This window comes from Clupea harengus, unplaced genomic scaffold (genome assembly GCF_900700415.2).
Source record: "Clupea harengus unplaced genomic scaffold, Ch_v2.0.2, whole genome shotgun sequence".
NCBI classification, from domain to species: domain Eukaryota; kingdom Metazoa; phylum Chordata; class Actinopteri; order Clupeiformes; family Clupeidae; genus Clupea; species Clupea harengus.
Genome location: NW_024880244.1, coordinates 288 through 25,003, shown reverse-complemented (window position 1 = coordinate 25,003; position 24,716 = coordinate 288). Strand labels below are relative to the sequence as shown.

The 24,716-nt window shown below is 44.8% G+C and overlaps 2 protein-coding genes across 2 annotated transcripts; both read right to left on the bottom strand.

Moving 5' to 3' along the window:
- Positions 1-6: 6 nt before the first annotated feature.
- On the bottom strand, positions 7-2,702 carry LOC122131691 (signal transducing adapter molecule 1-like; the record flags this gene model as incomplete). Its single annotated transcript, XM_042706336.1, has 5 exons — positions 2,198-2,702; positions 879-963; positions 720-795; positions 203-298; positions 7-57 (listed from the first exon to the last, which is right to left on the bottom strand). Coding segments are annotated over exons 1-5 (348 nt in total), but the record flags the coding sequence as incomplete, so codon positions are not given.
- A 102-nt stretch (positions 2,703-2,804) lies between these two features.
- colec12 (collectin sub-family member 12) lies at positions 2,805-23,365 on the bottom strand. Its single transcript, XM_042706335.1, has 9 exons — positions 22,940-23,365; positions 9,556-9,678; positions 7,026-7,112; positions 5,869-6,912; positions 5,269-5,748; positions 4,676-4,818; positions 4,360-4,469; positions 3,923-4,065; positions 2,805-3,711 (listed from the first exon to the last, which is right to left on the bottom strand). Exons 1-9 carry the CDS (start codon positions 23,106-23,108, stop codon positions 3,692-3,694), a joined length of 2,319 nt encoding a protein of 772 aa, XP_042562269.1. The 5' UTR covers positions 23,109-23,365; the 3' UTR covers positions 2,805-3,691.
- Between the last annotated feature and the right edge of the window lie 1,351 nt (positions 23,366-24,716).

Here is a 24,716-nt window from a genome sequence, read left to right as displayed (position 1 = left end):
GTCCTCAGCCCACTCCACCATGAGCGCCTTCAGCTTCTCACACACCTTAGGGTGACCCTGCAGAAGTAGTGTCACAACAGTTCCACTGACCAATGTGTTGATGACAGTGGAGTGGACATCTTCAGTGGATACTCTGTGTGTGTGTGTGTGTGTGTGTGTGTGTGTGTGTGTGTGTGTGTGTGTGTGAGAGAGAGATGACTACCTTATTCAAGACATTGCTGACTTCACTAGCAAACTCCCTTGAGCAGACCTCCAAGTGGAATATCTTGCCACAATTTGATACACACGCACCTAGTAGCTGAGTGGGAGATGCATGACGATTCATTTAGACATTTTGTAGAATTTTTGTAGAATTTTTACAGCAGGACAATATATGATATGCAAATACAATAAATAAATAGGATATGTAATTCCTACAAAACAAACCCTATGTTTTCAATAGTGTTGTTAAACATACCACATTTGAGTGTTTTAACAGGAGTCGCTTTTTGCCCACTCAAACAACATAATATAGCACGATTTACAGTGATATACAGTGATCGGTGAATTACAACACTGTGTACCGGACCAAATGATGACATGGTCTCACTCAAGACACAAGATTCAAACTACTCTCTGTTAATTGAATTTTGTGAAATGATATATAGCACTCAAAATAATGCATCATCATGCCATCAAAAAGCCATAATAACTAACGTCATGTTTCTGAGTCTCATTACCGTCAATGCCTGCATGGCTACATGTGGATCCTTGTGGTTGACTCTTCTCATTATAGACCGCAGGCATTCTTTTGGCCTTCAGAGACGACAAGAAGTCAGTGCTGAATACAAACATCCTCCCCACAATTTAGCAGGCTGCCTCCCATGACCTATACTTACCCTGTGCGCGACTGTCCAATCTTATCACATATGTCCAATATGAGGCCCCAGTCCTCTGCTGTGTTCATCTCACTGGTCGCTTTCTCTGCAGGAGAAAAGATACATGCAGCATTGGATCGTGCTCAATGTAAACAACTACAATGGCTAAGGCAAGACAGATGGAGGAAGGATGGACTAGAGGAATGATTTGCTCGCCTCTCTAAGACGGAGACTGACTCTTGACCAATAGGGCTCACTGATGATAATCAAGCTCTACTGAACATTAACAGAATAAACAAAGTTACTGTTTGGGCGAAAGGGAAGGCATTAAAACATGAGGCAATGATGCAGCTATCTAAGATAGCATCATATTGATGATGTGACTGACTGCGATGTTGATGGCTATTTAGACAATAAAGCTAGCCGTTTAGATACATACAATAAGAGGGCTTTCAGATATTCCGTTCTGATAGCTGCATGAAAAATGCCGATGTTTGTTGCATGGCCATATAATGTACACGTACAATACTACACTGAAGCCCCTGTTGATGATGCAGACTGTTACATTGTTACATCCAATGAAACCACTAAGGCTAAACAGCTTGCTTGCTAGCAGGCTATTTATTACGTTCTTGTGCTGTTAGCTACACCAAGACGCATAGCGTAAGACAGACGTATACAACCAGTCCAGTTAGTTCGAAGATAATTAGTTATATACTCCGCAATAAGACACCGATCAAGCCATTCTTAATTCTGTAAGTTAAAAGGCTGTCAGGGTGAATTTAGCACGCAAAGATAGTTTAAATGCTAACTAGCTGGCGAAGTAACGTTGGTTATCTCGGAGACAAGTGCAGCGTCATTGTGTCTGCCATAGCACTTTAACTTACTCAAATCACAGCTGAATAAGGAACTGCGCATTGGCGACTACAAATAAACACCTGGAGAGCAACCCTTACATTTCTCTTTCGCTAAATTCTAGTGAGTGTTTCACTGTTCACGAGAGGATAAATTAGACACAACAAGCTTACTGTGATTGGATATTGCTACGCGAGCTAACGTTAGCTGGCTACCTCGGGCTAACGACGTATTCTTAGCATTGAAACCACAGATGCAATGCATTATCATTATGTTTATACAGTACTACTTCGTCGTGCACATAATGTAATTCTGTCCGTTTCTGAAATAACACATACTGACATGACGTTTGTATGTCAGGTCAATAATACCCATCATAGTTCCATAGCTAAAGTTGTAAACATTAGTCACTCAACTATTAGTTGGTCAAAAACAGCTAGCGTTTTAGTATTACGTTAGCAAACTAGCTAGCGAACTGAACTTACCAACATCTTGGTCAAAGGGGTTAGACGTGAAGAGAGGCATTGCCGAAACGAAAACAACATGTAACTGTATCCTTTTCTAACTGTTGCCTTTTCACCGTCAGCTTTTGGCAATAAATACATACAGTTACATAGTATAAAAGTGCTGCCCCTACATCCACATAGAGGAAAGCTATCTTCGCATTCAGTACCACCAGAGCCCTCTCTGGGATCACTGTCACTCCGTCGACAGTAAACAGCAGTGTATCCTGGGAAATTAGAGTGTATTGTGGTAGTAGCAATTCCTCTAAAGGAAAATGTACTGAAATAAATTAAATTAAATTCAGGTCTGTCAGTGATTGTCTCTTCGTTGTTATCCTAATCGACAATATTGTTTAATGGCCTGTCGTGGCAAAAAAAATCTCTCATGATAATCAGGTGACTTGGTCATATGACAGTCTACCTTCACACGTGTCGCTGTAGGTTATCAAGAAACATATCACAAAACCAGTAGCCTACAAGGAGCGTTAATATTACAAGAGTGGTATTTATTTATCAACATTTTATGTCAGTTGGTCTGTCTGTTGGGTGTAGGGTAGTTAATGTAAAAGAACACAAATACCAACACAAATGACAGTTTTCATTTTATTTATAAACTGAGGATGTAGAATTATCCATCTGCACCTGATTAACTGCTGACAAAAGGACAACTCTAAAGCACACATACATGTACCTGAGGCCAACATTATGTAAGGGTTTGAAAAGGTAAATTATACCATCTTATCTAAGGGTAATTATAGCTACATAAACCAAAATACTGTAAATCAGAGACATAGAAAAATATTGAGAAAATGACAACTATATTTAAGGTTAAACAAACAACATTTCAGTATGGTGACATATAGGCCTATAGGTATATGTGTCAGGACGTATGGTTATTTTATACTTTGGCCACTATATATATAGGTCATCTTGAATTCCAAAGAATCAAAAATGTATTTTTATAACAGCAATTCTGCTCACTTTGATTAGATCACATTTATATTGTTTAAATCATGAGGGTGATTTGTAGCTTATGGCATCAATTGCTTAGCTTAATGTACGTAATTAAATACACTGCAAAGCCTCATTATTGCACAGGAATGTGAAACATGATTGCTATATATGATTTTACCTATGAAATAGGATAGACTGTATGTTTGTAAAGTATTTACACTCATATGATTACAGTACATTTCAGCTTTTTTCACTTTAAAAATCTTTTTTAAATGAATTGAACATTTTACATGACCAGTTGTCAGTGTACCTAGTGACAGGCAGCTTGATACATTTTGTCTGCACATATAAAAATATAGGAGTTTTGTTGAGGTGCTCACAATCCTGTCTGTCAGGTTAAAAGTGTCTTTTGGCACAGTAACACTGGCACTAGCTCTGTAAGGAAAGCGATGAGAGACATCTTGGGAACTCAGTCTCTGTAATTGCCACATCCCATGTGTCATCCTTACTCTGGAATGGATGCTATAAAACTGGAACTGGTGCTGTGGAAAGTAAATTACAATTAAAAAAGTCCATTTTTGCAAATAATTAAGCAACAAATTATGTAAATAATAATATAGAAGAAGAAAAAGAATGCACAGCACTTCATGCATTTGTGTTTGTTACTTGAGAATAGGATTTAACAATGTTATCCATGGCATATTAAACAGGGTGATTCATTTGATGATTCCCATCATGTTACGCATAACCTACTCTCAATGTCCTTTTCACAGACGAAACCAATCCGGTCAGTGCAGAAGAAGTCGTTCCAATTGCCTTCATGGATCAGCCCGGCACAGTCCTCCCCTTCCTCATGACCATGGCTCCAGTTGTCAGGCTGGCCTAGTTTCCATTTTCTGGAGATAGAATTCAACAGACAGGATAGCAATGCAGAGGTATAGATCATGCCATTGCCACATAGAACTCAACAGACAGGATAGCAATGCAGACAGGTACAGATCATGCCATTGCCACATGGCAGCTCATGGAACAACTGAATCATTATGCTCTCAAATCCAAGGTAATAATAACTGCAATCCAGTACAGCAATATAAGACAACTTGTTTTCACTGCTTAACTGTCTGTGAATGGCTACCTCTATCATGGGGTGGATGGGATACACAGATCAAATATCAATAATGATAACTCACGTCAAAGTTGGCAGGCTCCCGTCGACCCATCTCCAGATGTTTTCTTCTTCACTGTCGGTCAGCCCAAGCCAAAAGTAGCCTTTCCCTACAATCTGCTTTCGTATCCATTGCTAAAAGAAAGTATCACTGATGTTACAGTTGTGTGTGAAAGCAGATAAGATGTGAATGATTGAAAGTACTTCCGTGGTACAATGTCTCTTTAGTGCGCAATGACCTCTTGAAGTCTATTAAGAGTGATCTTATTGGTACTTGACATTCTACAATAAATAATTTTCAAATCACAAATTCATGCATTTGAGATTTAATTTTGCTGTACCTGCTCAGCATTGTCATTTATAATGAGCATGGAAGATGTATTGTTAGTGCAATGTTCTTTAGTTTCATCAAAATTCAGTCTCTCTGCTCCAGATGAGACATAGTAGCATTTGTCTCTGAAGTTCCTCCATTGCAGTGGGCAACCTGGTAAAAATAGATCGTTTTTTTGTAACTTGGTTATTCTGATGTCAATTTCCTATATTCAGGAGGAAAATAGCATGAAGGAAGTCAAGCAAATGTTTTATAATAGCTACCCTTTCATTCATTTAATTTAATTTACTTATTAAAGTTACTAAATACATTTCTGGTGTTTAACGTCCAAATGTTCTTACTCCATTTAGTTGCAGCTAAGCAACTTTCACAACAAAGGCAGTTTCAGGAGATAGTTATAAAACTGTCTTCGACAGAATTGTAAATACTAAACACCTGAGGTAGAATTACTTTAATCAACGTGAGACTGAAATCAATATTTAAATAAGTACTATGAATAGCACTAAAATACCCAAAACCACAATTCTGGAATGCACCTGTCACCATGCACATTGTTCTAATGAAGAACTACTTATTCATCACCAATCCTATTTCTACTCTTACCCGGGACCTCTGTGGGTTCTGGAGCCTTGACTTGCTGCGGTCCTACCGGGCCTGGTATAATCTGACCAGGTAACCCTGGCAGCCCAGGTGGTCCAGGCGGGCCAATGGGGCCTACTGTCCCACGTGGACCTTCTGCACCTTCAGCCCCGGCTGGTCCACGGAGTCCCTGTGGCCCTTGGGGCCCCTGGGGGCCTGGCTGTCCATCTCTCCCTGGCAGACCAGAGGCCCCTGGCTCTCCCTTCTCACCGGGTGGTCCAGCGCGGCCTCCTGACCCTCTGGAACCCTTGGCTCCAGGCCCTCCCCTGGATCCAGGCGACCCTTTTAGTCCTGGTACACCTGGCACTCCAGGGGGACCTCTTTCTCCTTTTACTCCCGGTGATCCTGTCATTCCCTTGTCCCCAAGGTCACCTTTCACTCCTTGCTTTCCTGCTGGGCCTGTAGGTCCCTTATCACCCCGAGGGCCTCTTGGTCCAGGAGGGCCTGAAACAAACAAACGTGTATGTTTGATCCTGATGATACACTATGGAAGTGAACGTGTATGCTCACTGGATACTACATTATACTTTTAAGATACTCTTGACAAGCCCAGTTGTTCCTCACCTTGAAGAATGGTGAAGTTGGTGATGAGCTGCGTGTGCTTGGTGTCAACCATCTTCATCTCCTCCATGACTAAGGAGAGGCTGCTCACTTCCTTGTCCAGCCTGGCTGTCAGCTCGTCCTGCTGGGTTCGGAGCTCAGACCCGTCGGCTCGGGCCTCGGCCACGCTGCTGTTCAGCCCCGCCAACAGGTCTGAGTGGCGAGTCACTGTCTCGGAGCAGGACCTCAGGCCATTCAGGTCAGTGCTAATGGCTCCGAGCAGCTGTGTGGTGAAGCTCACGTTCCCGGTCACGCGGTCCATGTCGCTCTCGTGACTGTCCAGGCGAGCTTCCAGCCCGTCAAACTTGGCCGAGATGGCGTTGCCATGGTCACGCTGGCGATCCATGAGCTCACGTAAGCTCTGATCGTGAGCCTCGGTTACAGTCGAGGCATTCTGAACCTGCTCTGTCAAGCTGTTAAGCTGAGAGCCCATATCATCCAGAGACTCGCTGTTTGATCGGGTGAGAGCCGAGTTGTTGGCGGCAAGAGCTTGGAGGTTCTGCACCTTCTCCCTCAGCCAGTCGGCATCGGCTTTGGTCTGGCGGGCCGTCTGCTGCAGGCCCTGGTAGTCATTCTTCAGCTTCTGCACGGCCTGACTGGTGTCCTCCACCGACCTCTGCAGGACGCCAATTTGGTTCCTCTGCTGGGCCTGCGTGAGGTTGAGGGCGTTGATGCTGACCGTGGATCGGCTCTGCTCTGTGATCTGGACCTGCAAACCCGTGTGCAGACGCTCCGTGTCCGCCTTCAGCCCATTGATCAGGGTGCTGTACATAGTCAGCGTGCTATTCACAGTGCGGATGGTGTTGGCATTGCTGTCCAGCAGACCCCGCAGGGTGATGTGGCCGCTATGCATGTCCTCGCCCACTTCCCGTAGTTCATCCAGAGCTGCCTGGTTACTAGTCGCCCTATGGGCAATGTCATTCAGCTGCCGCTGCAACATCTGAATGTCCGACTTAAAGGACATTAATTCACTAGTGGCATTTTCAGATTTCTCACCTGTTTGGTCATCTGGATGGGAGTTAAATAAAAAAAAGCATTTGATTGATATTTTGATTTGATTGATATCTAAAAATATGTAATGTAAAACCTCGGTGGAATGTAGACGGTTAGATAATACTCACCCAGCTTTTTTAGGTCTGTCTCTACAGCGACAATCTTCCCTCCATAATTCTCCATGCCTTCTGATACATTGTCCATCTTTTCCACCACTGGGGAGGACAGGGATCATAATTTGAGTCAAAATCGTTGGTGAACAAAATAGGAAGAAGCACTCTTGACAAAATGAAAAGGATTTTTGGATAATGCGCACACTATGTTGGAAAGGTCTGTCATGACCTCCTTTTGCACACACCTCTGACACACACACACACACACACACACACACACACAGGAAATAGACATCACTTAATTTCCTTTGGAATGCAGAGTGGGTCCTGAGGGGTCTGTGACTGTCTGAGTGTCTGCTGAGCCCACAGTGGTGATTCCCGCCAGTCTTGCTGGCACCAGAGCTGCTTTATATGCATGTTTCTGCCAACATGGAAGTCATACCTCAAAGCAATCTACAGGATGGAATGTTCCTTCAGATCACAGGGCAATTCTGCTGATAGCAGCTCTGTTATTTATGGATTGCAGCTGTAATATTTAGGGCAAGATTCAAGAGACTCTGACACTATGCAGCTACACAAATGTTTCTGTACGGCAGTAACTGATCAAAAGGTGTCACACCACAGCATGAACACTAGAGGGTGCTAGAACGGTGGAATGTCTTATTTTGGTTCTAAGATTAGCACATCAGTGCACTGGGTTCTATTAACATGAAGACCCAAAGACTATAAATAGGTACTACATGTTTCAGGTGTCCTACTAAACCTGAACCACCTTGTGTAGCTTGATGTAGTCTCTTACACACAATCATGTTTTATATGGCACGGCACAGAGTCTGACTCAATGCTAAACGACCTGATTTATTCTCTGATCTATATTCGTCTTGCTCCATTCATTTTGGTATTTAATTGAGTGTTTTGATATGCTTGGCAAAGACAGACAAAGCTTACACGCATCCGAGCGTGGCTCCAAGTGGACAAGACTTGTGTAACCAAACACAAATCAATAACATGCACTGAGAAGAAACATAACACTGAGGTCACTTTCAAAGACTGGATGCTCAGCCTCCCCCCAGGGAATAGACAGTGGGAGGCCACCTCCCCCAGACTCTCTCTCTCTCTCTCTCTCTCTCTCTCTCAGTCTCTCACTCTCTCTTTCTCACTCTCTCTCTCTCTCTGTCTCTCAGTATTACACCGTTGTATAATAAGATGTAAGGGCTATTTTGAAGTTGAGCTTAGAGACCAACCAGGTCCATAACGGTTATCCTCAACTCAACTTATCGTAACACAATTGCGATCACAACCCTATTAGCAAGCACGTCTAACCACCTTGTATTATTTCAGTGCTCCGTAATGTTTTAATTTCATTCATAAGCCATAGTGATGGTTAGTCATGACACTTATTGTCCTAATACCACATTAAAATGTGAAACTCTGAGGTAAGTGTGCTCCCTATAGTTCCTCTAAAGCAGAGGATATCAAGGGTGATAGTGATCATCTGAAGAATCCCATCTCAGCTCACAGTCAGAGAGAACAATGGCACATGCCAACCATCGGATTGAATTAAAAAAAAACAGATTACTCAAAACGACTTGGATAGATGCCCCATTTGTCAGTCAACCTGTGGTTCCTAGGGACAACAAATTGCTGCCAAGGCATAAAATCCGCACTTCAGCGGGTTTGCCATGCAAAGCTCACTGAGTCTGTTTGACGGGGTCATCTGGTAGAAATTAGGGCCTTCAGCAAGCACTGGAAACATGTGTGTTGGATTTAAATCAAGGACATGATGTGGACGGTGAAGCTTTACTCTGAGCCCAGTTCTGATCATCTCGACGCAAAAGCATATGGATTGAGAGACAGAAGGAGATCTGGGTCGGAATGTTAAGTGATACTTCACATCATGAATAGTGCGTGAGTGTGGACTTCCCACCTGATTATCACCCCCAGTCTAAATGTGTTTTGGAAGCACTTCAGACTCAGTTACTATTGTTTTTTCCCCTTCCAAGCACACAATGAATCAACCCATATGCATATGCTTTTACTATACAGATATAATCTACAAGTTGTCATTATAGTGCATGTGTATAGTTCATGTGCTCATTATAGTGCATGTGTATAGTTCATGTGCTCATTATAGTGCATGTCAAAATACAACCTATTGTGGTTGCTATAGAGATATTGTTATTACACATTTCCTGTCTCTGTAGTAAGAGTGTAGGCTGCCCTGGCTCAAACTCACACAGGGATGCGTGGGTGGACATCCGACAATAAGAAAGCACTTGTGCTGACAAGCTGCAGTTCATCTGTGATACGTATCAGCTGGCTGAAGGATAAACATACAGCAAAAATTCTCCTTCTGCTATCAAAACATAACATTTCATGAATCACTGGAACAGTTCTGCCACGGTCTCTTGTTTACATTCTCCTTATTGTTGAAAATGTCTTTTACTCTTTGAAGTCCAGACAAGAGATTAATTGAGATTCACGTAGCAAGGGTGTGTGAAAGGAAAACAAACCAAAAAAATTTGGTTTGGTTATCTTTCCTTACCTTTGTATCCTAGTACTGCTACGGCGATGGTCAGCAGAGCGCACAGCACGTATAGTAGAGCAATGGCCGCCCTCAAGGCCCAGTCATTCTTACATTTAGTGCATTCAGTTCCTTCCTGGATCCCTACAACAAAAAAACACACAAGCATTCAGGGACAGTGTCTTGTTGTTAGTATCCTACGTTGAATTTCAGCTACTATCACTCACCTCATTAGTCAAAACAACATGCTGATAATGCAGTGAACAAGAGATGGCAACACAACTTGGCAACTATGTTGACAATAAACTAAGGGGAGGTCATTTTGAGTAGCATTGCCTTTTCCCTTGTGAAATACTGTAATGGTTTCAGTAAAGGGGCCCTTCACTTGTTTTGCTTAGTCAGGAGTATACAGTGAAGGAATCTCTATGGTGATGGCAGAGTCATTTAATGTGCATTACTTCAGTGCACCTAGCTGACCTCAGCCAGTTCTGCACTATTCTTATGCTACACTCAAAATGTGGTTAGGCGGGTCTTGATTTGCGTAAAGACTGTGATGCACAATAGGGAAAAAAAATCTGCAATGTTTATTTTTAACATTGAGGTTAAAATAAGAGCATGGAAAAAGAGCACGGAAAAATCAGTTTTGTTAGGAAGAACTTGCCACAGTCCCGGGTGCTGACATTTTGTTCTGGGTTAGGACTGAAATGTCTTGCAGCTGAATCCAATGAGACCCCATCCAGCAGTGAGCAAAGACGTACCCCCGTGGCTCTGTGGGTAATTCGGCTAAGGTTTGGTAAATAAACGCGGCCAGACCCCGCTATCTCTCCGAAACCACAGCCAGACATTCCACAGCTGGGATCACATCCTCACATGACTTCCTCGTACCTAACTTAATCAGGCAGCATGGACTTCATCACCAGATGGCCGCTACGGCAGGCATGGCACCCAGCATGGCGCAAATGAAAGCCACAGGAGAGATGGGGGGGTGGGGGTTTTTGGGGTTGAGGGGACAGGTCATAAGGGGAGCCCCTTCTCGGACCCACACATCTGTGTAAACACTGCAGTCAAGTCGCCTTAAAGGGCCCAGGCGTAGCCCCGGATGTGGAACATTTGGACCCTTGGCGATGGGCAGTCAGCAGCCCTGTTTCAGCAGCTATGTGGGGGGGCTTACCTACTTGAGAGCCACCCCCTCCAAAAAAAAAGGGGGGGGTGCTAATCTATATGTCGCTTACAACAAACACACAGGACATAAACAAGCAGCAGGGGCCTTCAAACCACGGGACAGTTGTGTACATGTTGAGTACAGTGTGCTTTTATCTAGCTTAAAGAGAGAGAGAGAGAGAGAGAAAGAGAGAGAGAGGCTTCTAATCAACATTAAAATCAACCATTTTGGTTTCATTATCAGAGAATGTTCATGTTCATGTAATTGTTTCCCTCCGTTTCAGTTGATGCATATACATTTCTTACTTTCTTTTTTCAAGTCTTAAGTTTGTGATCATTTAACTCATCAGCAAGTTGCAAATGTATGTTCCCTGCTTCACATTCTCCCTCATCATGGTTGAGATTCATCAGCCAGCTGTCTGCTGTAATGGTGCACAACAGTAACATAGGTTTTCTTGGCTGCTGAGATCCAAATCCATTTAGCAAAAAGGGGCTGTCTTTACATGTACCCAGAATTCCAGGAAATGAAATATATTTAAGTGGAACTTCCCCTCAGAAAAAAAAAGAGGGGAAAAAAATCTTCTACATGCGAATACTTAAACCACAGCTCTGCGTGTGATGTGTGTTCTATACGACTGACTAAACCTCACGGTTCATTCGTCAGCCTTCATACAGGTAAGAAAACGCAAAGAAATCTCACACCCCATGTTTAACAATACAGCAAATAAACTAACTGACATACACACACACACACACACACACACACACACACACACACACACACACATTTCATGGCCTTCGCACATTAAACAAAGCCTGCATAGAGAGCAGCATCTGGGTCCCTGACGTGGATGGTTGTAGCTCGACCTTTTACAATGAGGCATGGAGTTCAACAACGGAGAGTGTAGAATGTGGCCCAGGCTGTGCCGGTCAACCAGCTTGCAGTGGCTGGGTTTAGGCCAGGAAGTTCCCAGTGAGTAAATAAACAGACTCGGCCCCTCCAAGGGGGCTGAGGTATGGTGAAACACAACTCTGACTCACTGTCGCATGACTACACAAAAATAAAAACAGAACTGACAGAGAGAGAGAGAGAGAGCAAGAAGACGTTTTTGGAATCTGATAACACAGGGATTTGGAGGAAAGTATCTGCTTGTGGTTAAGACAGTGCTAATGATTTGTGTTGGTGTTTGGTGTATATGTGTGTGGGTGAGTAGGTGGCTGGTATGTGCAACAGGGAAATTGTATTGTGTCGAAATCTTTCAACATTGCCTGATGTGGGGGTTATATTTTGAGATGAGGTAGGGAGGGAAAGGGAGGGAGAGAGAGAGAGAGAGAGAGAGAGATCTGCACGACTCGTGGGAGGAGGGGAGTAGGGATGGGTGAGTGGGTGAACAGGCAGGGGGAGTACAGCTCTCTCTCACACACACACACACACACACACACACACACACACACACACACACACACACACACACACCACACACACATCCACACACACACAGGCAGGGGGAGTACAGCTCAGCAGAGGCCAACACCGATGCCTGTAAAACAGCTGTGTTTCATTTGGAGCTCAGGAAGTCGGTCAAAGAAAATTCCTGTACTTCTCCTCTCCTCTGTGCTTTTTCTTTCGTCTTCTTCTCTTTCGTGTACCTGGAATAAGACCCTCACTCGCCTGCCCCTGTTGTGCAAACTTGCTGGTGGTGGAAATTTCCATGGCAACAAAGGGACAGTTTTTGCAAGTACAAAAGTCTTGATGACTTCTAGAGAGTGTATCTGAACCCGATGGGTTGTGTAATGCAGTCCTCAAATCTGACAGACTGAACAAACACACACACAGCCACAGACAACAGAAAAACTGCAAATGCTCCTGTTTATAACTTTATGTAAATTAGTTACAGATCTGTGGCCACCTCAGATATACCCTGTAAAAGTGTTAATGACATCAGCAGCTACAACTACAATATGACTTCTTGCTAAAAAAAAAACCCTCAACAGAAGAATCTGCACTTCAGTGGGAAAATGCAAAGTGCAATGGGTTTAATTAAACACAGTTTAGGGAGAAACGTATACATACATTTCCACTTTACCATCAGTGAAGAGTAACGAGATGATTTGAAGGATAATCTGACAAAGACTGTTGCAAAGGTAAATAACTGGTAAGTCTGAACCGTCGTGGAAGATAAATTAGATGAAAATGGGACGACCTCTCTGGCATCTGAGACCCAAAGATATTAATCAGGACAGTCCAACAGAGTTTAGAGACACAGTATCAGCACAAATCAGCAGAAGGGGTCTTTCATGAGCTGGGTTGCTTAGTAACAACAGGACCTCTTCGCCCTCTCATGTTGAACAGAAACACTAACCTTCTTCCCAGGGAGCTCACTCAGTGGAGTGAAATTAAACAGGGCACATACACTGCCAAAACATTCATTCAGTCGCACCTCAACATCAGCCACGGATAGATGAAACCCTTGAGTGCTTCGTGGAAACTAAATTGTTATTATATGAATAACGTGCAGCACAGACATACCATCCTCCCTTACGGAGTTCACCCTTATGGGCCCAATCACACCCGTCCATTAACAATGTCTCCAAGGAATGTTAACAAGTAAACACTCTCGAAGGGATGGACGGGCCGCAGAGGCAGACTACCACGTTACAATGTTCCCAAAAGCCCTTGTCTGCAAAAACTGCTGAGCACAAATAGCATGCAAGGCTAACATTTTTTTTTTCACATGCTTACAGGTTTATGACACTTTAACTAGGCACGATCCCTGGCCCATCTGGTAGTTATTAAAGAGGGGGGTAAAAAAAAAAAAATCAAAGGGTGTACGAGAACATTTGATACATCACCCTATATGCCAGGCATGCAAGAGCAAACATCTAAAATGTCAGCTCGTTTTACAATTTGGATGCAGGGGGAATGCTTTGGTTAATGGGGCCTTTGTAGAATTGACTTCCTCAGCATGCAGAAAAAACAGAGATTGTGGAGAGGGGGGGTGGGGGGGGGGGTCGCTGTTGCTTGGGGTACTAATAACGCGTGTGACCTCTGTGTCTAGTCAGGAGATGCTTTATTGTAGCCCTGTGTCTGCATGCTGTGCATCAACTCTCATGGAGACCCCTAAGCTATTTCACAAACTGAGTCAGCTAAATAGTTGTGGTAATATGGAAAGATATGAGAAATGCACAATGACTTAGCAAGTGTGGTCGCTACCACTTCAGAATAGCACTGTGAGTAGCATAAGATGAGGATCAGTTATTAATCAAAACATCTCAAACTTCTGTTCCCTGTTGTCTAAGGACTGAAGTCTCCCAAGGAGCAGTCTCACTGCTTTTTTTTTTTTTAAAGATCTCAGTCACAAACACATATTTTACAGGCTTTCGTGGCTAGAAACTATGGTCCTTTGTTTTTAACGTTTCAGCTTCACGCCAAACAACTTTTCATATTAATTCTAACAAACCCAATGTGGGGCCGTGTCAGAGCTCCGCTGCACACATCACTCACTCATAGCCTGCAACTCTTCCTGGTGACACACACACACACACGCACACGCACACACACACACACACACACACACACACACACACACACACACTCATGACATCAGTCGGAGGGGGGAAAATAAAAGCCGCCTCTCGTGAGTTTAGCAACAGGCAGTAAGCCCCTACCAGGGACCCTGGCACAGTTACTGGCCCACGTGTGGCCTGTTTTAGGCTCCAATTGTTTCATGATGTGATGGAGGAGCCCATGCGCCGAGAGAGAGAGAGAAAAAAAGAACGAAAACGAGAATTCATTCTATATGAATCAGACTGCTAAAAGTTCTTGGGTTCATGACAGGCAATCCTCAGAGAAACCGCAATAGCACAATGACAGTAAGAAAAGTGCCTTTGTTGATTTGGAGTGGGATAAATGCATTCAATGTCAAGTATTCAGGCTTGATGACTGTTCAAACGTGAGTGAGGGCCCAGTCAGACTCTTGGTGTCAGATATAACCCTTTGGACAGACAGAGAGGCCACATATGACGAGCAGCAGTGGGGATGGCTGTGTCTGAGGCTTCCATCTGTCCCATGTTATCTTAAGACAGAAAACGCCAAATGGATCATTTGTCTAAATCTGGAGAGAGAGAGCAAGAGAAAGAGAGAGAAAGAGAGAGAGAGAAATGAGATGAGGCAGATTGGCAGGCAACGAGCAGCTACTAGAGGGCACTTTTCTATGTTGCTATGACAGCAGAAGGGAAGCTATACACATCGTTGCACAAACATGTCACTCTGTCCAGGGGCTAAACAAAAGACATTGATAAGATACACAATAACTGTATTACACTGCACTGCATTGGTATGCACATCATCTAATGTGCTTACTTACTTACTTACTTACTTACTTACTTACTTACTTACTTACTTACTTACTTACTTGCTTACACACTTACACCCACTATACACAAATAGTTTTGTGGCGCAGGCCTCCCATGGAGCTGTTGATGATGATCACTAATAAACACACTCCACCAATTACACAATCAACATTCCAAAACTTAATCCCAAACAAAACCCGAGGCCCATAACAGCACATTCCCCATTTCACACAGAACACAATGTTCACAGCATGCTCCAAAATAACACAGTCGCTAAAAGCTGCTCCGCAAGCACCTGCATCAACAAGTCAGAGTCAGAGGTGCACAGTTGGGCTTCACAGCGGGATGCATAAAAACACACGCAGACGCATCTACACACACGCATCTACACACACAAACAAATGCATGTGTTCCTTCAAGCACACACACACACACACACACACACACACACCCTTAACACACACACACTACACACATAGCCGCTTGTTATCTATCACTTGACACTGTTATCTATCACTTATGTCATACTCAAGTACTACCAGTCACGAGCAAACTGATGTGCTTGAATGTGCTGCAAGTGCATGACTGATAAACGTTTGAACCCAGCCTGGGTTTGAGAGACTGCAGCAGAGCAGTGGTGTTGAGTAAGCACATAACCCCTGCATCTCGTCATCTCTTTGGCCCGGGCGAGAGAGAGAGAGAGATCAGAGATCAGAGCACCCCCGGCTCTTATTAGCACCAGACCGGGAGCCAGGCCTGGGCCCCGGAGACTCTGCATCGGCCCCTCATGACGTTTCCGTCATCGCTGGAGACTTCACTGGCCCAGGAGAGAGAGAGAGAGAGAGAGAGAGAGAGAGAGAGCGAGTGGCGACAACAGCGAGATGTGATGTGACGACAGCGGAGCGCGTCGGTACTGGGTTGCTCTAACGCGAGGAAATGAAAATCAGCCGCTAGCAACACTAGCTCTCAGCTTGGCAGCGCCGCCGCGCCGTGTCCCGGCCTGCTCCCCCAGGCCAGTTTTCTTATTCCTACTGAGCTGAGGGAGGGAGGACTTGGTGGGGAGAGTTCGCTCGGTGAGAAATCCTCTGCGTGCCACCATCATTCACGTTCCATGCGCTGCGAACAACAGCGCGCGGGGCCATAAACTAATTTTATTGGCCTGCAGGAACGAGAGCCAGCAATGGCTCCTCCCCGGCGTGTTTCAGGGCTGGCATGTATAGAATGAGGTCATTTCCAGGAAAGCAGGAACACATGCCTGCCCACCCCCCACCCCCACCCCCCTCCACACACACACACACACACGCACAGACACACAGACACACACACACACACACACACACACACACACACACACACACACACACACACACACACACACACACACACACGCCAGCCACGGTACCTCATACTGGTGAACTGATCAGGCCAGGGGTGCACATGCTGGTGCAATCACACAGGTTCCACTGGGACGACTAAAGACCTCGTCCAGAGATGCACTTCTTACTTAAGCTGGACCAAATACCAGTCAGTCCGCATCTGTTCTCCTTCCAGACCTCACTACGTCGGCCCTGCATGAACAGCTTATGAAGAAAGGAAAACTACACTTCTCTAACGTCTGGGGGGGGGGGGAAGTTTATTTTGGACCAAGGGGACTTCTGCTAATGACCTAACTGAAAGGGAGCACAACCGCTCCTGGTTTAAATCACTTGTGTTTTCTGACACAAGGCAGAACAACAAAAGAGCGTGTTTGTTGTATGAGCTGGCACGGAGAGAGCTCAGTGTTAGGTGTAAGTCATGTTCCCTGTCAGTGGACGGTTGTGCCATTGATAACTTTGTTAAGTCATCGTTTGAAAAAAAACAGACATTCCATCACACAGGATGAACTGATCAGTTTTCCACATCTGGTTTGACACCCCACAGCTTGGCCTGGCCTGACACACATGCCAGGAACACAAAAGAGTTTTGGGCTCTTACAGTAAGAACACTGGAACTGCTAACTATGAGTCATTTTTAATTTTAAGACTTTCATGCCACCCCCCACCTCCTCCTCCACACACACACACACACACACACACACACACACACACACACACACACACACACACACACACACACACACACACACCACAGGAAAAACATTGGCAGGGTTTGGGTTACCATGGCCACTGTTTCTAAACTAAATTTGTTTTATTTGTCTCAGATTTGGTGCGGTGGAGGAGGAGGATTGAGCTGCAGCATCCCTGACTGCATATAAACACCGAGGAGTACAAACACCGTGGTGGCATAGGATTACTGAAATGAATGTTGTTGCTAAACGGAGACAAACTGAGACAGCATTGCCACAACAGCACCCAAGAGCAGCTGCAGAATATAAAACTTTTTACAGGCCCCCAAAAAAATAAAAGTGCATATGTTCTTGTTCCACAATACATTGTTGACATCCAAGACTAAAAACCGCCAATTCTGTTTGGAGTCCTTGAGCCCCCCTTTTGCTGGCTGGTGCCTGGTGCAGTGTTTGGTCCAGCTGCTGCAGGCGAGAGCGAGGGCTTTGCTGCGGCTAGCGGTGCCTTAGCCGGTGGGTGGCCCACCGCAGAGACTGGGGTTCCGACTCAGCAATCAACAGCCATCTCGCTGGAGGTCTGTCTTTACCGGAGAGATGGAGAAAGATGGAGGAAGACAGACAGAGAGAGAGAGAGAGAGAGAGAGGAAGAGAGGAAGAGGCCCACCCTGACAAAAGCCAGAGCCACCAGAGAGCACTCACAGGCATCATCACCTCGCGCAGCCAATAAAACCACAGCGCTTGGCCACTCTCTCTCTCTCTCAGACAGACAGACAGACAGACAGACAGGCCTCCAAACCGAAGGCTTGGCGGCAGCTCACCATGCTAATCTACCAGCCTAGTGCCCATGTCCATCTCAATTTACAAACACCACCAATGATGACTGGACAGAAAAGAGGAAGGGGGGGGGAGTATTTCATCTGGCTTTGGATGAACACTGTCATTGGAATGTAAATAGGGAAGCCACACTACTAAAGGGAGTTTGGTCTTAATGTAAACAGTGGGACAGTTTAATAAATCATTACAAGCACAGCCACAACAGGCTGACCGCCCCCCCTGGCCAGCTCCATCACTGATGCAGAGATAAAGACAGAGTTGAACTCGGGCAAAAGTCCACAACTCCATTAAAACCAATGATTGAAGCTTACGCCTCGATTATTCTTTCCCCGTTTTCCCATTGGGTTTCCAGGCATTTGAACTCAGGGTGACAATGCATATCGCATGAAGGTGATGAAGACAATGACCAGGGTTAGGTCTGCAGTCTGCTATAGGTCTAGGCATGCGAGCGGACTGAGAAATGAAACGCTGGTGATATGCATACTGTGTAGATCATCTAAAAGCTGAACAAACAAACCGTAAGTGTGGTCTAATTATTCTCGGCACTCTTGCACCTCCACTAATGTACTGCTCTTTCAATAGAAAAAAAAAAAAAAAAACACGAGCAAGAAAAATACCGTGAGGCCTCCTGACTGACAGCCAAAATAATCACAGCGCCAGAAACAAAGGCCCGGTGCCTCTGTGCTGGCCAGCTCCGAAAATGCGATCGCCAGCAGGGGCTTTGAATCAGAGCAGCGCGCAGGGGGAAGAAAAAAACACATCTACGCATCTTTCTTTTTCTCCTTTTTTTTTCAGCACAGGAAGCCGAGAGTTGATTTTGGACGTCTCGTGTGCCAAAAGACTTTCATTAATATATCAGACACAGTGCAGCACTTTTGGGGCAGCCTTTTATTGGTACGGCCCCGAAAAAAAAAAAAAAAAAAGGGTCTGGCTCCATCACTAACATGTGTGTTGTTTTTGAACGGGGGCCAAGTCCCGCTGAGCAGGAGAGGTGCTCGGGACATCCATCATGCTAGCGAGACACCCTATCGCATGACGCCTTGTTACACGGGGTGATGTTTGTGGGTGAGAGCATCCCCTCGGGGGGGTCCCGCATGCACTGTGGACGAGCGGTCAATGAAACACGGCCTTAACCAACGCTGCTGCGGCTCGGCAAGCCGGTGGCGGCCGGCGCAAGTCCCGACGGACGTACTGGGTTACAGACGAGGGGGCCGCTTTACGGCCTGTATTTATACTCGTCCAATGTGAGCTTAAGGTGAGATGTTTAGTGACGTTTAGGTTTGCCCCCTGATGCATTACGACCACCTACCCGTGTAACTGATCCCGCTCCGGCCGTATCTGTGACGAGGCCTTAGAGCGGCTCACGCTGGTCAAGTGACCAGATGTTACGGGGTCAGCGTTCGGCACGCACTGCACCGCCTGGCCTAGACCGTTTCAGCCTGCATACTTTCAGGTCTTCCGAAAAGCCCTCGGCTATTAGCGTGAAGCCCCAACTCTAGCCCGGGATCCAAACATCTGTTTGTTGGGGCTCATATTTGTCCCCCTTCTTTTCATGAGCCTCCCCTCATCGGCTCAAAAGGGCTTTTAAAGACTCAAATTCCACCGGCTTGACCCGGCTCTGACCCTGGCCAATTCCCCTCCAACACTCTCCCCCAGAATCTTCATGGTCTGCTCGGCGAACCTCCTGCTGGGCTGCTGCTGTGATTTGTGCCCTTGGTTGGGCCTGGATCTGCCTTCATAAAGAACACCCTGTCCTCTCGCAGACCCTCCAGTACCACTCTCCTGATCATGAAGACAGATGGCCCCAGATAAGGCTAAAGAGCTCTTCGGATGGAAGGGAGAGCTTAACCTGAGGGACATGGTGGCATTTTGAGATAAACGAAATGTTCTGTTCATGCTCTCTGTCTGTTTCTGTCTGCCTTTCTTTCTCTCTCTCTCTCTCTCTGTGTCTCTTGCTCTCAGTCTCGCTCTGCCTGTTCTCTTTCTCCTCTATCTATCTCTTTCTCTCTCTCTCTCTCTCTCTCCATCCCCCTCTCTCCCTCCTTCCTCTAACTTTTTTTCTAAATCTATCTCCCTGTGTCTCCTCTCCATATTGAAAACACAAGCATGTAATATTTCATCAGAACGATAAAGCACAAAAGTGCCTGTAAAGCCCTGGGGGGGTACAATAAGCAAGCGTTCTGAAAACATTCTCCTACAGTAATAAACTCAAATTAAAACCACTTGCTGTTTGTCTAACAGGCAAACCATGGAGAATGAAGGTCCCCTGCACATCTTTGCTGGCAACCCCTAGCAGACTGGGAAATGGCAAAGCAGTGCAAGAGGTGCCTCTGAGATGATGCCTGGAACAGAACCCCCAATGAACACAAACACCAACCTTCCACCCACACACACACACCGTTCATCTGCTAATCAATTTTGTAATCATTTTCCAATCATACCTGCCCCCAAGCTCCCCTGGAGCCAAACCGTGTGAGGGTACACCCTGTCCCAACGCCCAACCACAAAATCCACTTGCTTCTAGTCCTGTCAGTGCCAGGCGCAGTGGTGAGACATCAAACTCAGAGCACACTGTGAAATCTGGAAAAACTAAAAGGGCTGACTAGAATGACAAGTCTGTCCAGGGTTTTTTCGGGAGTTTTTTTTTTCGATGAGTAGGACAGGATTTGAATTTTTCCACTCTACTTTCCCATAGCTCCGCACAACAGCGTGCATGGTGAGGGGGAAGGCGCTCAGGAGGTGCTATGGGACACCTTGTTTCCACTGGCAGGGTACCCACCCTTTGGGCAGACGGCCCTTCGTCTCACCACTTCCTCTCTGCGGCCTTCGGTGCTGACTCAGCTGGGGCCTATGAGATCTGTCCTCTCCTGAGACCAGGCCCTCCCTTCTCCTCGCAAAACCAGACCGACTTCATAAGCTCACACTCACTGCACCTTCACTCGTGAGAAACAGATCAGCTCGCCCCTGCAAGATGGGGATATTCTCACTCGAAGGAACAGGGGCCCACCTATCGCAGAGCAGATGCGCAGCGAGGTCGAAGAACCGGGCAGCGCGATCGCTCATAGCCCTCTGTCATAGAGCGCATGTGTGAGCATGTGTGAAGGCATTGCCAGTTATGTGTGAATGAGGTGCTGCCTTATGTCCTGTCCAAGCAAAGAGTTGACAGGATTTTTAAGGTGTTTGCATGACAGATGTTTCCAGGCCCACTGCTATGGTAACGGCTGCCATGTCTTGGGTGACAGACTTAATAATAAAGACAGGTCTTTATTTTGAGAAGAGGTTCTCAGTGGTGACCTGTGCGCTCTGGTGGTGTGCTTTGTGCCAGCGTATAAACATTCCACCAACTTCACTGTGATCAGGGTTGACATGAATGAGCACAACTCGCTGACTGCCTTTTAAGAAAAATAATGAATAATGAACTAAAACTTAAAAAAATAATAAAGCTGCCCACACAACAATGCTACAGTATGAATCCGGTCCTAGGAGAACTGCACACCTAGGGACCCTGCACCCTGTTCAGCAGAGCACTTCAACAGGCCATAAGGGAAGACAAAAAAAAAAATGGAGCCAGAACAGACACATGTATTGTAATAAGCTGAGTTAAAAACTTAAGCACAACCATGTGTTGCTTTCCTTTTTTGACTCAGCTGTTGATTTTGGTTTGGTGGTTTCAGGGCTCAGTCGAACAGAAAAACATTACAGAAAAGCACAGAAATGGCCACTATTGTTGTTCACTGACCAAGAATGTCAATGACAATGGCATAGCTACCCCAAACGAATGATTGGTCTATAGAAAACCTCAAAACAACATTGTTATGGTCCTTTCTGAATTTTCCCGGACAACTGTAGTTTGCCTCCACCATAACTTTTGTTTAGTTCAGTCATAATAAAGCTTCATTCCTCTTGTATACATGGGGATCATGTGGATATTATACAGACCAAAGGAGTGATGAATTAGCATTACCACGCAGATAAATTGCCATTGCTAAGCTAACACAATCCGCTCTAGGAAGTCAGCAAATGGAGCACCGCCACTTTAAATAAAACGTGGCTAAGGTCCGGGAAACACAAAACTAAAAGCCAAACGCTTGAACAAGTAATGTCACTGAGCTGAGCCATAAACTTCCTATGACTGGTCTCTACAACGGGTCAGTGGGAGGCCCAGTACTTTTAATGATCCTTTATTATGCACCATAGAAAGAAGACCAATTCATATTGTTTTATGAAGAAATCTTGGATACTTAAATTTAGTCTGAAAAGCATTCTATTTCATCAGAGGAAACACCATTTTGATTGGAAGTTTGTGGGATGCTTTTTGCTTCAGCAGTTCAAACAAAGGGAGGCTAACTGACTGAAGCTAGCACCCTAAAGTTGTCTCCCTGGATCAGACTCTTAAAAATGTGTTAGATCCTATCTTGTTCAGAACCTGGATTAGCTCAAACAATTAGCTTCTACTGGCTGCAGGAGAGAGCACTGACTTAGAGAGATCAGTCAGGAGATAGGCCTTCTTTCAGACGTCAGTCTGCAAACTGCCGCGTTTCAACTCTCGTTCAGGGACGGGGCTAAAAGGTGAAATCAATGGAGTCGGGGCCCTTGAGTGTGTGCGTTAAGATCTCTGGCAAAAGAAGCACCTCACACTGCTTTGATATACATTCAAGTTATAGGCATGCACACATAACATATAAATCTGTCAGTATTCTAAACCTGCACTGAAGAATGTTAGACGTGAACTCAAAACAAAGCAGGAGAAATGTCAGAGCAAAATCCTTTTCTCCTCGTTTTTTGGCGCACTCATCTCCCTGATGATGTTAGCATGTGCTCCTTTAAACAGCTGCGATGGCGGCCAGGACATGACCCCTTGTTACTTTTAGCCTGCTTTACCCTTTTGACATAATAAATCTTTTGTTTTTCTCCTAACAAGTTCAACATGTTGTCATCAACAATGCTGCAGAAGTGCTCTTGTGTTTGCAGCCAGCACAGTTGTTTACTCACCAAACCTCTTGTAGCCAAAGGACTGCACTTCCTCCTCATCTGCAAAGTCGTCTGTAAAAATGATGACAGTAACAGGCATGTTAGATACATTAATAGTAAATGGCCGTTGGGAATGATAAGGACTTTTACAAATACCCCAAAATACAAGAGTAGTGAAAACTGCACACATTTCATGCCAATTCCAAATGAAAGTTTATACAATTTATCAGAAAGTAGGAATTTTGTCGAAATAGTGCACGTGAGACAATAACTTTTTGAACTGAAGGCAATGCTGCAGTATTGAGGAGAATTTTGAGAACTGGAGACTAGAGATTAATCATAACTAGAGAACCCCACAGTGTCATATTACAATCTCTTTTGGAGTTGTTCATCTGCAAGGCAAGTTTTCATAAATTGTCCTGAGCCAGTGGCAGCAGTCTGGAAACTATTAAGATATATACGGTACAGGATGTTATTATTCAGAGGTCATAATTCTTTGTTCGCGCATGTGGTCGCTTGTAACAGCTCTGAAGATCAAAATAACACTAAGCAGAGTGGACATTGTCCCTCTGCAGGTTAACGAAACCACAGCATCACCACATCCTCTGCAGGAAAGGAAAGTCTCCCTGCTTTTTAAGGATTCCATCTCTGGGCCTCGCAGGCAGCCAATAGGCTCCTTTCATGTGGCTCCTCAGCTCATGGGAAAGGACAGGGGTGACTTAAGGAGGTTTTATGTGTCATTGTCCGTGGCCAGAGAAAATAAAGAAAGCACACATGTTTCTCAAGTTCCAGGCCAATGCAAGCCCCCTCCCCAACACTAAACCAAGGGGGTACGAGAGACCAGAGAGAACCCCAACGGTGACCGACCTGAGGTCTCGCTGTCCCAGCAACTTGACAAGCTCTAGGGTTCATCCCAACCAAGAACAAACAGTGATACTCTGAAAAATGGAAATTGTAGGAGCTCTGTGGAGCTTGTTGAGATCCGAGGCCAAGGAATGAAGGCAGAATGTTAGCATTAGTCAGGCCTCTCTCCTCACCATTTGCCTGTTTTTCTGTGGAGTCTGTAGTCTTTCCATCTTGATATTTTTCAGAGGAATGGGTACGTTTGAGAGTTCTCAAGCAAAAAAAACCTAAACAAGACGCCCACTCCTGGGTCTTTTTTTGTCACAGCTACCACTTAGCTTAAGCATCAAGCCATCAAGCAGTTACACAACCCAGAGAAGTTTGTAATCATCCCAGAGAAGTTTGTAATCATCAATCATTTGTAATCATCTTTCAGTAAGTGTAAGCTGATATTACCTATCTCATTATCGTTTGAAAATATCACAATATTGTATGTATATCGTAATGCAAAGAGTGTTGCTATACTAGTAGGAAGCCTACATGGTGACCCATTACGCAGCCTTTAGTCTCACAGGTCACAGGGTCAAAAAGTATATTTAGAAATAATATATTCTATTGATACAGAAGAAGAATTTCACCAACTGCTAAAAACAAAACTCCAAATGTGTTTTTGTTATCAGAATCCCTCTAAGACCAAATTTTCACTGTCATTTGAGAGTCATTAAAATGAGGAATGCTGACTGAGTGTTCTTCTCCATCTGAAACTCATTTTGGAAGTCATCTTTCAGCTCCCATCCCCAAGTGACAAATGACATGATGGGTTTCTTTCTTTCTTAAATTAGAAATTGCTTCATCTGACAAATATTTACAACCTCATATATTTCTAGAACAGAATGTGAATTCTAAGCATGGGGGATACAAGCGGTTATAATTTTTCTCTCAGATAAACGAATAA

Bases quoted from the DNA above. Each gene is read 5' to 3' on its own strand.
- colec12 (XM_042706335.1), bottom strand. From the start codon at position 23,108: ATGTGTGCAGTTTTCACTACTCTTGTATTTTGGGGTATTTGTAAAAGT. The intron at 6,913-7,025 runs GTGAGTATTATC...ACTCCCATCCAG, and splicing joins GACAGACCTAAAAAAGCTGG to ATGACCAAACAGGTGAGAAA. The intron at 4,470-4,675 runs GTACAGCAAAAT...ACTTTCTTTTAG, and splicing joins TAAATGACAATGCTGAGCAG to CAATGGATACGAAAGCAGAT.